This window comes from Cygnus atratus, chromosome 17 (assembly GCF_013377495.2).
Source record: "Cygnus atratus isolate AKBS03 ecotype Queensland, Australia chromosome 17, CAtr_DNAZoo_HiC_assembly, whole genome shotgun sequence".
In the NCBI taxonomy this organism is placed as follows: Eukaryota; Metazoa; Chordata; class Aves; order Anseriformes; family Anatidae; genus Cygnus; species Cygnus atratus.
Genome location: NC_066378.1, coordinates 4,156,124 through 4,168,127, shown reverse-complemented (window position 1 = coordinate 4,168,127; position 12,004 = coordinate 4,156,124). Strand labels below are relative to the sequence as shown.

The window sequence follows — 12,004 nt, the reverse complement described above, 5'->3', positions numbered from 1 at the left end:
TTCCCTTTGCCAGAGCTGTACTTTAAAATCTGGTTTCCTGAGGTTTCTGTACCCATCCTTGGACTCCCTGCTCTCTTTAATGGAGGCCTCCCTTGTACTGGACTTGGTAGGTGTTTGTAAAATGGCCGTGTGCGCTGCGTTTGACCTACTGATCCTTGTGGAGTAGCTGCCTGCTGATGTAGCAGGAAGGGTCTGGTTCCTCAGATTGCTGGCTTGGCTGAGCCCCTCTTCCTGTCAGAGTACAAGGGACTTGGTATTTTGATCAGAGGCTTGGCCCTGGGAAATTGTCCCTGAGGGGTCAGCTCAGTGGCTGCTTGTTTGGTTTTCATGAATATTTTTTTTGTTTTGGCAGAGGAGAGCAGATCTTGTTGGATTTTTTTTTTTTTTTAATGTTGTTCCCTGTTTCTAGAAACTTTCTGAAGGAAACCAGCCGCGAATAAAAATTCTTAGGACATGTATGGGGAGGCTTTACTTGCCCTTTTTTGCATGCAGCAGGGTAGACAGAGGGCTAAAGGTTAGTGCATTGGCAGTTCATTTTTCTTATTTTTTTTTTTTTCCCACCCGAGATGTTGGCTGCAACCCAGGCCGGGTCAGAACTGAACTGGTAGTACCTACTTAGTCACTCGTGTAAGACACGTACACTCGTTCCAGTCTCTTCCCACCGAAGGAGGGCAGGGTGCCACTTCGCTCTTGTTCAGCCCGAGCGGGGCCGTGTTGTAGCAGAGCTCATGTCCTTCAGCTCTGTCTGAGCCAGCTCGCCTCCCTCGCAGGGACAGCTAGGGCAGTACTGGCCGTGTGCTAATGCCTTCGTCTGGGACTTGCTGGGAATGCCTGAGGATCTGTCTGCTCCCAGGCAGAGATCAGAAATAGATCTTGCACAAGAAGAGCCACGCTAGGAGAGGACTGTCAGGCTGTACTTACCCTGCTTGGAGACCAAAGCTGTTTCCAATTTGGTACTGAGAGATGGAGACTCTCTAATTTGTGCAGATCGTTGCTTCTTTTAATCGTTCTTAGGGCTAACTATAACAACCTGTAGGAACACGGGTTTATTTGCTTCTGAAAGGAGAGGATTCTGACAAAAGACTCGGTAGCAGGTGGGGCTCATCGCAGGCTGCGGAATCAGGCTGAGAAATTCCAACTTAAGTATTTTTAGTTCGGGCCTGAAGGGCAGCCTTGCTTTCTATTCTGATATAACACGGACTTGCCGTGTTATGTTGGGCTGTTAGCTGCTGCGTATCACTTCTCCGTTTCTGCAGGGCAGATGACTTTCCTGCTGTCGAGGGGATTTGGGCGTTATGGTAAGGATCCTGCTTTGCTGAGCCCCGTTGGAATTCGGGTGCTGTGGCTGCAGGCTTTGTTGCTGGTAGTTGCTGCAGGTCACAGCCTGTTCTATCAGATGGAGGCACTCGGAGGCTTAGGTTTAAGGTGTGGAGCTATCAACTGCTGCGACTGAGAAATGTGGCTGAAAATGGCCTCCAGGTCTGCCTTGAGCGCCTTAACTTGCGGGTAGGGCGATCGTCTGAGGGCTGTGGTGTTTCAGTCAGGAGCAGCTGAATCACTGGAGGTCACAAGCTCAAACGCTGAGTAAAATCTGGCTAAATCTCTGAAGTGTTTCACGTACTGCAGAAATCTCTTGTGCAATCTCCAGCTTCTCTGCTCAGTAAGCCAGAGCCTGGCTTTGTGCTCCAAGGCAGCGTGCAAGCGACGAGATTAGCTCTGCCCCCTGCTTTTGTGCGCTGGTCACAGGATGTGCCGGAGCTGTGACTCGCAAACTTTCCAAACTTTTCCTCAAGATTGTTCGTAGAGCAGTGGAAGAATTTTTTGACCGAGCTTATCCATGTTTGGTAATCATTTCCTGTTGCTCGGGACTCGGATTGAGAGTGCAGGGAGTCGGGGAGGAACCACGCGAGGGATTATTTTCTCTTTTAGCTTCACCCAACTGGGGTTGTCTGCGAGCTGCTGTGCAGAGGCATCCAAGGCTTGTGTAGCTGGGGATCTGGTGTGCCCAGCAGCCTTTGGTAGCTGTGAAACTGAAAACATTCAACTGCCTAGTGGGTCGGAGCATGAATTTAGTCCGAGGCACCAGGTCTTAACAAAGGGTGTTTTTTCCCGGGACGAGCTCGGTTTGCTGCTCAGGACTGTAAATTCAAACAGAGGGAAGTAAATATAAGATGGCTCCTTTCACTTCAAGTGTGGGGAAAACCACGCTGTTAAAAAGAGGATGCTGTATACGACAGGAAATAACTCTTCCCTCCCACCCTCCCCAGAAAGTTCTGGAAATGAGCAATAAATAGGAGGACACACCTTTGGGTGGGAGCAGCTCTGAAACCGGAGATGTCGCAGCGTTGCTGGTAGGCTCGAGCACTCTTCTCTGGAGGCAGTACGTGAGGAACACAGCGGGCAGCTCAGGCTGGGTTTGTATGGCCCTGTGTAGCTGTAGGTGTCCTTAAATCCTCTGAGCCAGTAAGAGCTTGTTGCTCCTGGTGTTTCTGTTGAGAGCTTCCTACTGAGGTAGCCCCAGCCACGGAGTGGACAGCTTGGGATAGTTTAAAGGATTTGGAAAGGCTTCCCTTTGGTGGCATTTTGACTGGAATAGGTTCTGTTCCAGGGACATCCAGGATTCACAAAGCCATATTTCCTTCTGGATGTTGGTCTGGTAACCTTCCTGAGCCTTCTTTTTCAGGAGCATCGAGTACATCCCTTCGGAAAGGAGATACTTAAATCCCGAATCACTTCCAGAGGGAGGATGCTCAACAAACACATACTGAGGAATATTTCCCTCTGATCGTTATGTGCCTTGTGAGACTTGACTACTGTCAGCACACGCGTGATCTGCCTGGTTCCACTGAAGTATAGCCTTAGCATTTTCAGGGGGTTAAAAAGTTTTAAGGGTAAGTCTGGTTTGTGTGAAGTGAAAACCTCTACAAAGTGTTCGCTAATGCCAGAGATGATGTGAGGCGCCCTTCTGAGCTGTTCTGAGATAGCAGAAAGGGCGTGGAGGTTTTTCTAGGGAAGCTGGAGGAAGGCAGAATGACTGTGCATTCCTCTGGTAGGTGGTGGTTCCCTTCCCTCAGCCCGAGCTGGGTTCTAATTGAGCGTTCGAGAGCTAAATGGAAAAATTCTGGTCCTACAGGAAAATCTTTTGTGGTTCCTTCACACTGCTTGGACTTTAGGCGTTGTTTCATCCAGGAAGCCGTGCTGACTCAGATCTTTGAGGCAGTTGCAGCGTCCGCCTGTCAGCCTGCGTGCTGCGATGACGATCCCGTGCCCTGCGGGCCTGGTTAAGAGCAGGTCACCTTCCTGCCATCACCTTCCTGCCAACCTGGGGAGCGAGCGGAGCCAGCGCTGGGAGGATTTCCCCGCCTGTCACATCAGCGGTGGCAAGAGGTGGATGGGAGCTGCTCCCTCAGGGAAGCGGCTCTGGTTCCCTGGGACTTGCGGTATCAGCTGCTCCCTGCAGCCTCTGCCCGTGCCCTTGGAAGCCTCGCTGCTCGGTCACACAGGAATTAGTGGCCCCTCGTGATGCTGGCAGCGTCACGCTGCCAGCCTGCTGACAACTGCCCCGTGGCTGAGGTTACGGGGCAGTTAGGCGTTTCAGTGAAATGTTCCTGTGAATTGGAAAGGAAGTGGCGTGGCCGGTTCCAGGAAGGATCTCGCAGCGACCTTTCTGTTTTCCCAGCAAACGCACAGACAGCTCTCCTGCCTGCGCCCCTCAGAGGGATGCTGTGGAAGGTCTAAGCTCGCTTACTGCCTTCTCTTAGCATTCTGAGTTGGCTTTTCATCAAAGTTTTATGGTATGGAGTAGTGTGTGTCAAAAGCTGCCCCTTAAGCTGGGTGGCCCATTTGAGGTGTGCAGCACAGCCCCGGTACCTGCACGGTGTTGGCAGCCCTGCTGGTTGAACCGTATGGCCCTGGGGCTGCAAGGCCGGAATAAAATGTCAGCGTGGGCTCAGGGGAAAGTGGCTGGTAGTAGTGAGGGATGGCTCCAGGACTTAAGAGTGTTGGAGTTTGCCTGAATGTTCCCTTTTCAGGCTGTGGGTTTTGCGGTCTGCATCAGAGGCGCAGAACAATCATGGGAATGGGACAGGAGGATGGGCGGCTTCTTTCAGCTGATGGCAGGACGGGGCTGGATGTCACTTCATGTCCTGGCCTGAGCTTCGGAGGTGGAGGTCCAGGGTTTCCTGTCCCAGGCAGAAGTTTTAGTCTGACAGTCTAGAGAAGGGCTGAATTCTGGCATTGCTCTCTTTAGGCAGCTCTTAGGAAATGTTTTAAGTCGTAGAGTGGCCGGGGCTACGCTTCCAAGAAATGTAGTGAATCTATCTAAAAAGAATAACTTTCTCAGAGTTACTAAGCTGGAATAATTTCGGAAGCGTCTGGCTTTCAGCACAGCGAGCTCCGGGAGCAGCGTGGGGCTGCGTGCTGGGGAAGTGGCGATGGCTGGGCCCTTCCCTCCGCCGGCAGCGTGTGCAGGTGGCAGCTCTGCAGAAAGTGCGGCCGGAGCACTCGCAGGGTTCAAACCTCATCCCTAAATGCGTGGCGAGCAGTAACAGATGCCCAGGTACCGAAATCCCCTTGAACTGGCCGTGCTTGCGTGCTCCTACCGCCCTGTGCTGGGGCGGTGAGGAGCAGTTAGCTGGCCACAAGCCCTGGAATAAAGTTTTCTGCTTGGGTCTCAGCGGTTGGGGCAGGAAGCCACAGTCATTGCTGCAGCTGACGGCGTAGACCACATCCCAGGGCAGTGTCTTGTCTGGCTTTAAGCGTCTGCTGCTGGTGGTCGGAGCTGGCTGCGTGGGCTGCTGGGCTGGGGCAAGCTACCTGCTCTGCCTGCCCCTGCTCGAGTCACGGGATGTGGAGGGCTTCGGGGCGGCTGTGCCACCAGGTGACGTTGAAAGCAGGGATCACGAGATGAGCTCTTGTGGAGGTTGTCTCTGCAGCCTGGCGGAGCTGGGCACGACAGCTAGATGGATGCCTCGTTTTGTCCGCAGTTCGGGAGGTCAGGGCTCCAAGCACATAGCTTTGCGTGTTCTGAGAGGGTGGTGTTTCAGAGAACAGAGGAGCTTTGGGGGTTTTGGTGCCTATTGTCTCCTGCCAGAGCTGGCCACGCCGTGTGTCACTACTAGTCCCGGCATTCCTCTTTGGGAGCAACGCACCTGGGACCCGAGGCACGGCGTCCACTGCTCCCTTGATGAGGAGAGTGCAAGGCTTCGAGTAAACCTCCGTCACTGGCATGCATTCAGACATGGCTGAGTGGTTTTTTTTTTGACCATGTCACTGTAACTGCCTCTGGGCAGGTCCACACAGTGTGAAGGAAAAATGCCACTGGCTGCTCTGCACTGGCAAATGACTTAGCTTTGTCTTGAATTGTTCTGCCCTACCCAACAATATGTCCCTGTGCCACCAGAGAGCTGTTACGCGTCCTGTGTTCCAACCACCTTCTCAGTGTTACGCCTAAATTTTGGAAAGCTTTTAAATGTCTCCTTCTCAAAATGTTTTCGAGAGGAAGCCAGCCTGTTTTACACGCTTCCTATTTATGTAAGCCCGTGAACTTTGGGATTTTAAGAGCATCTATCGACGCTTCCAGATTTTCAGGTCTGACTCTGAATGTAGTCTTGGATTTTATTGCTTTTGTAGTTCCTGATCTTTTTGGCATTTTAAAACATTGGCTAGGATATAATGCCGTAAGAACCTGTTAGTACATTTCTTATACCTGGAAGCTAAAGCCTGCATTCGCCTGTTCATGGATTTCCTATTTCTGTTAATTCTGTTTCGTTGCTTTCTGGGGCTCCCCCCCCCTTCCAGACTCGAGCTCAAAGGCAGTGAGAAGTCCTGCTGCAAGGCTCCAGCAAGTCTTCGGGATGCAGCTCTTTGAGCACTGCAAATGTTTCTTCTGAAAGGCTGCTTAATAGGATAAATATACCCAAGCTCCCCATTCCTCTGCAGTTACTCACAATGTAAAACTGGCTTGCCAAGGGTTGGGTTACCGCCCTGAGCTGTCTCCCTGCATGCGAGCTGGGGGAGAGAAGACTCATTTCAGCCTAATGAGATTTTAAAAGTTTGCATTCAGGGATTTTGTGAGGAGCCTGCTGAGTGAGTTTGAGAGCTCAGGGCTCGGTTCTGAGTGTGCAGCTCCCCCCCTTCTTTTAGGGCAGCAGCAGCAATCAGAGATCTGGAGTCAGCATCTTAGAGCTGTTAAGAAAAAGTGGCTGGAGGACGGCATGTCATTCTGCAAATGAGGGGTCTGCAATTTGTCCTGTGCCAAGTGAGACTCGGTTATCGCCTCATTTAGACCAGTCCTTGCAGCTCTTTTGCTTTCTATTTGCCAGCTCACTGGCAAACCTGCTGCTGCCTAAGGCAGGAGAGCCTGGAGCGGCTCTGGTTATTTGGATACGCAGGGGCGTGGAGAAAAGCAGGAGAGATGCAGACACCTGTCCCTGCGGCTGCACAGAGGAAGTACTGCACTTTGTGCTCAGACATCTCACCCTGTGCCCGTGCCCGGGCTGTCGGGGTGCCCTGACAGCGTGGTGGAGCCGCGAGGGGAGGCGGCGCGCCGTGGCTGGACGCTGAAGGCATGTGCTCTGCGCGGTGGCTGCTGGAGCCGGGATCCTGCAGCCACCGCTCGCTTTCCAGATGTCCCGTGCGAGAAGCGGAGTTCCAGGCAGCGTGCGGTTTGGGTGTGCCGATGTGGCTTTCAGCTGCTGAGAACAAACGGCTGATATCTGCGGCATTTGAGGTATCCTGCCTCAGCCATGCTTCCATTTCCTTCCCAGCAGAAGATGAGCTCTAGAAGAAAATGTGACCGCCACCCTTTTGATCTGCTTGCTGCATTGACAGTGCTCTGACTTGCTGTGTCAGCACGGCTTGATAGCTCGGCATCGGCTCTCGGGAGAGAGGAGCTCCACATGGAAACCGGAGGGAGTTTGCTCTCTCCTGGCACTAACGCTGTCATCTTCGTGCTGAGCATGCTGAGTTACGCCGGACACTCAGTAGCAGAAGGCTTCTCCTTAATAGACCAAAGCAAATTTATGTTGATAGTTCTCTCTCACGTCTAATTTTGTAGCTTCAGGAAAGTTAGCAAGTAGCTGGCAAATTGGCTGCGAGTGACGTGCATGCAGTGGTGTGTGCTTCTGAAAGGCGTCAGCAGTCAGCTGGCGGTTTGGTTTTTTACACTTAGTGCTCTGCAGGTTGGTGTGAGTGTCACTGGGTGGTGAGAACAAGTAGGATGGATGGCCTCCCCTTCAAAAATAAAAATCCTACGCCGCTGATGAACGCAGTGGCAAACAATTTACTGCTCAAGTTAAAATTAGTCTTAAATGCTGCTTGTTGCTGACTGGCAAATGTGAGTTGCCGATGCCTTGTCGTGGAGGTTTTTCCAGAACTAGTTCGTGGTGTGTTCTGCTTCACTGCTCGCTTAAACTGTGGGAGCATTTGTGATGTGCACGGGGACAGGGGAGAGAACAAAGAGCACGCTCTGATGTGCATGGGAAGATGCATGTAAATATGTTTTTTAATAACTTCACTCAATTGAAGGGGGCCAAGTGCAGCTCAGACTTACAGAAAAGGGGGCTGCTGTGAGCATCGGTACAAAGGGTCCCCATGTTATCTGTCCCTGTTCCTACCTCCGAGCGGCGTTGTGCTCCTGCTCTGGCATCGCTGCTGTGTATCAGACAGAGCTGGGACGTGGGAAGCTGGGAATGCGCACCCACGGCTGCACACGAGGCTGCTCCTGGGGACGGCGAGTGCTGGCACCCAGCAGAGGAGCCCCGGGAATGCCGAGGAGCTGCGCCGCTGGCTGAGGAGATAGCGCAGGAATGTGCGCTGGGTGCTCGGGGGGTGATCGCTCCTTTCGGTGCAGCTTGTCCTGCTGAGTGGGACTTCCCCACGGTGTTGGCCTGCGCTTGCATCTTGCTGATCCCCTTCGTAAGAAGGGATTCCTCGAAGCGGTTCAGTGTGTGGACGGCAGCTCCCTTTTCCTCTGTCCTCTAACCCTACAGACAGCTGCGCTGTGGTGAGCACTGAGAGCTAAAAGCGAAATGTCCCAGGCAAAATGACTGGCAGGGCTTCGGCAGGCGCTGGAAGCGACGCAGTCGGCATTAAGTGCCCCTCGTCTGTACCTAATGCACATGCAGAGCTGTGCGGGGGATTTGGAGGCCAGAATCCCGAGAACCCCGTACTTAATAATGATTTTTTGCAGAAGGGGAGGAGGGCTGAGCTAACGTGCCCAGACTTCAGATACCTGGGAGTGCTGTGGAGTAGGAAAGGCACCAAGCGTGGAGTCTTGAACTGTCCCTCCTCCGCAGAAAAATCAGTACAGCAGAGCCACTTGAACGTGAAGGCAGCCGTCCTCCCGTGCTGGGGAGGATGTGGGTTGAGCAGCCCTCGGCCTGAGTGTGCTTTCACTTGAGCACGGCGCTTGGGTGGCTCCGCGGAGGGGGGAGGAGGAGGAGGACTGATTCTGTGCTGCAGCACCGCCAGGTGCTCGGCCGGGTACCGGGGCACTGCAGCATGTGGACGATGCCGTGCGGGAGTGTTGGGGCTGGTGGTGTTTTGACGCATATCCCTCGTTTTTCCCCGCCCTGCAGCACTCTTTTAACATAGCGTAAAACACAACTTTCTCTGCGCCCAGGCCGTGCTGGCAGTTAGGCTGAGCCCTCTGCACTCCGGTAACCAGATTATTGTGCCGTTCCGCTCCGTCCACGTGCCTGCGAGTTGACCTTTGTGCCTGCGGGTTGCGTTGGAGCCCGTTTGGGGCAGCGATGAAGCTGCGGCAGGTGCTGTGTGGTCACTGCTCGAGCGCTGGGCGGTGGCCCCCGAGGTGCCGCAGCGTGTGCTGGGGAGGTGCAGCACACGGGGTTTTGTGCCCCTGCGGTAGGGCCAGGCCCCTGCCTGTAGGGCTGACCACGCGAGGTGGGGTCGGTGCCAAGCTGGCCCTTGCTGCCCGGTTTCATCGCTCCGTCCTTGTGAGGATGTGGTGGTGCCCTCTGACGGCTGCCGCTGCGCCACCGGGCTGCCTCCCGCCCTCGGCTGGCGGACCCAGCCCGCTGCTGGGGGCTGAGCGGGGCTGCCGGGTGCTTTACACCTCCTGCAACGCTGCGCCGCAGGAGCCACCGTGGGAGGGACCGGTTCATTCCCCAGGAAATCGATAGAGCCTTTACTGTTTCTGCTGAAGAACTGAGTATTTCTATTTATGGAGCAGGCACCGCAGTGACGGCGCTGCGCGAGGCACGGCTCCTTTGTTACACCTCATCGGGTGAGGGCTGTCTGGTCCCGGTGGTCCTTTTGTGAAAGCCAGAAGGGAGCAACGGGCCTTTATTCCATTAATTAAAAAAAAAAAACCTCCCTTCTTTGCCCCCTTCCCTTCTCTCCCGTTACGTTCCGATAGCCTTATAAAGGTGAGTGGATCCCAAACGAGTGCCCGGTGCTTTGGGACACGATGCTGGGTGGGCATCAAAACGTTGATCCCCTCGATGTTAATCCCCCCGGCTGGTTTGGAACGTGGCTGGGGACGAGCTTCCCGGCGTGGCGAGGTGGCTCCGGGCGGGTTGGCGTGAGCGAGGGCATGGGGCAAGGCCCCGTGCTGTGGGGAACTGGCGTCTGCTGGGGCCGTGTGCTCCTGCCTCGGGCCCAGCTGGGAAGTTGAGGCAGTTGGAGTAAGCCAGCGATTCCTTCCCCAGCCTTTTCTCCTCCCTCCGCTTCCTGTTCCTCGCTCTGCCTTGTTTGCTCAAGTCTGGAAGGGGGAGGGCATGGGGGAAGTTAATCATTAACTGCGATGTCTTCTCCTTAACTCCTTCGCAGCCTGGGGCGCGGGGCTCCTGGCAGCTCCAGACCCCTCTTCTGCAGGCTTGGCGGAGTGAAAAGCTCCATTTAGCTGAACTCCTCTGTGCCGTCAGGAAAAAGCAGCGGGTTTCTTGGGTTTCTGTCCAGTGGCTCACTCGGCAGAGGTGCTGGCCCGAGGAGGCGAATTTTGCGGTGAGATGGTTACGTCCGTCTGCCCCGCAGCGAGGGCTGGGGCTGGAGGGTGGCAAAGAGATTTGGGGTCCCCCTTGGAGGGCTGGAGGAACCGTCCGCCCTCACGGGATTTTTACTTCCTGGTGGAGTTTGATTTGCCTCTGCCATTGGCGGGGAGCAGCACAAACCCCACCTTCCTGGGTAGCCCTGCTCTGGAGCTGTGTGCACCAAACCTCCCGTCGCAGGACCTGCCCGCTCCAAGGAATCGCGGCTCCTTGGTCCCCGTGAGGTATGTGCCTTCCCCTGGGGAGTCCACCAGCCCCTCTTTCGCTTAAAAAGAAGCCTAAACTCATTTTTCCCCAGCTGCAGCAAGCTTGTATCCCGTCAGAGAATCCGATTCTGGGGTATTTTGGTCCCCCTAGGAGGATGCCCGTGGCTTAAATGCTTTGGAGCGTCTTTCTGGCTAAACGACTGGTGCACAGAGTTAATTTAACGCAGGATTTAATTTGCTGCTGGCTGCATTATGTTCTCTGAGGGCAGGACTGCTGCTTTTCTCTCTTTTCCCTTTTATGACGCTTCGGTTGGTGGAAGAGCGTGAGCGTAAAAGCAGCACCTTCCTCATCTTGTAACGCGATAACGCCGTCCTCCATTTGACCCTCGAGCGTGTTTTCTGAAGGGCTGCCCAGTGCCTTGGCTGCTGTGGGCTGCTCTGCTCGGAAGGGGCTTGGAGCTGGCAGGTGCCTGCCATTAGGGCCAGCGTGCCCTGCAGCTTGTCGGGTGCCTCCGGATCCCTGTGACCCTGGCTGGGTCCCCAACCGTGGTCCTCAGCCCCAAAACCTGAGTGTCGAGGCGCCTGTTGTGCACGGGAGGAGAAAGGCAGGCCCTGCTCACCTGAAGGGCACGAAGGCAGCGGGGTCTGGCACCGAGTAGAGGGAGGTTCGGTGCCAGTAAGGGGGCTTCCAAGGGCTTCTCCTCCCAAAAGTTTCCCAAAGTTTTCTTCCTGGCGTCTGGCTGAATCGCACATCTCCCACGGGTGCCGCCAGGTGTGTCCTGATGCCCTTGTCCCGGAGGGCACCCATGTCCCTAGCGGGCCGGCTCCTCCCTAAGCAGCCCTGCAGAGGTGTGCTCCTGCCTGCGGGCACCCGGCCAGCCGGGCTTTCTGCCGAACACGTGCACGGTGCAGACCTGCAGTCACTCGCGGGAGTTTCCCCGCAGGGTGGCTCACAGGGCGGACGCCCCACGAGCTGGGATTTGCGGTGAGTCACAGCAGAGGAGCGCGGGGCGCGCAACAGGCAAAGGAGAGTGTGGGGGGAGAAACCCAGAGAGGTGGGTTGTCTCGTCCCGTCGGCGAGGGGGGAGTGTTTTCCCTGCTCTGAGGTTTCCGAGAGGTGCTAACCTTGTGACGTGGGTTCCTCTGCCTGGCACCAGCGCCGGTGTTTCTAGCGGATGGAAGGTTTTTTCTCTTCTCTTCAGGAATTTGCGAGCAGGCTCCACCCAGCAAGCTGAGAATTGTTTCCAGGAGAAGAAACTGCGTTTACCTGGCAGGCTCTGGAAACCAGTTAACTGTTCGTGCGATGTACTGAGGGGGATTTTTGTTAGGAAAGCCGAAGAACGTAGTCCTGCTGCCGCGCTGATGGGCTAATTTGAAAGTTGCGTGCTTCTTGCAGTGCCTGAAACTCTGGAGAAAACCCCTCCCGAGATCTTGTTTCCTGCAGAAAGCAGTGCCTGCGGCCACGTGAAATGACTCGGTGATGATGTGGGGCCTGTAATTAGCCTTTGTCAATATCCTGTTGCGGGTCAATCTCTAGGCAGGTTCCTCCTAGGCTGCTCTTCTGCAGGGCGCAGACAGACTGCGGGTCCTTCGTGTTGGGTGGCTTCCCATTTAAGACAAAAATCTGAGGCTGACTGAGTTTTTTCTGGTTGCTCTGTTCCCCTTGATGTTTTTCTTTGTACCAGAAGCCCTGAACTGCAGCAGTGTTTCACAGTGCCTTTAATAGATCACCCTAGATGAAAACTCTTCCCAAAGACCTTCTGATGTGGACATCCTGAATAACGAGGC

General features: G+C 54.7%; 1 protein-coding gene across 13 annotated transcripts in view; it reads left to right on the top strand.

Annotated features, from left to right (window-relative positions):
* PXN (paxillin) overlaps positions 1-12,004 on the top strand; it is a 48,854-nt gene that overhangs the window by 17,488 nt on the left and 19,362 nt on the right. Inside the window, exon 1 of one of the 13 annotated variants that reach the window (XM_035556674.2) lies at positions 5,160-5,589. The exons of 10 other annotated variants lie outside the window; for them this stretch is intronic. In XM_035556674.2, the coding sequence (XP_035412567.1) occupies positions 5,487-5,589 (103 nt within the window). In that variant the 5' untranslated portion in view covers positions 5,160-5,486. Of the gene's footprint in view, positions 1-5,159; positions 5,590-10,215; positions 10,235-11,433; positions 11,694-12,004 lie in introns of those variants that run through there. 2 more of the 13 variants (XM_035556685.2, XM_035556687.2) reach the window with 2 other exon arrangements.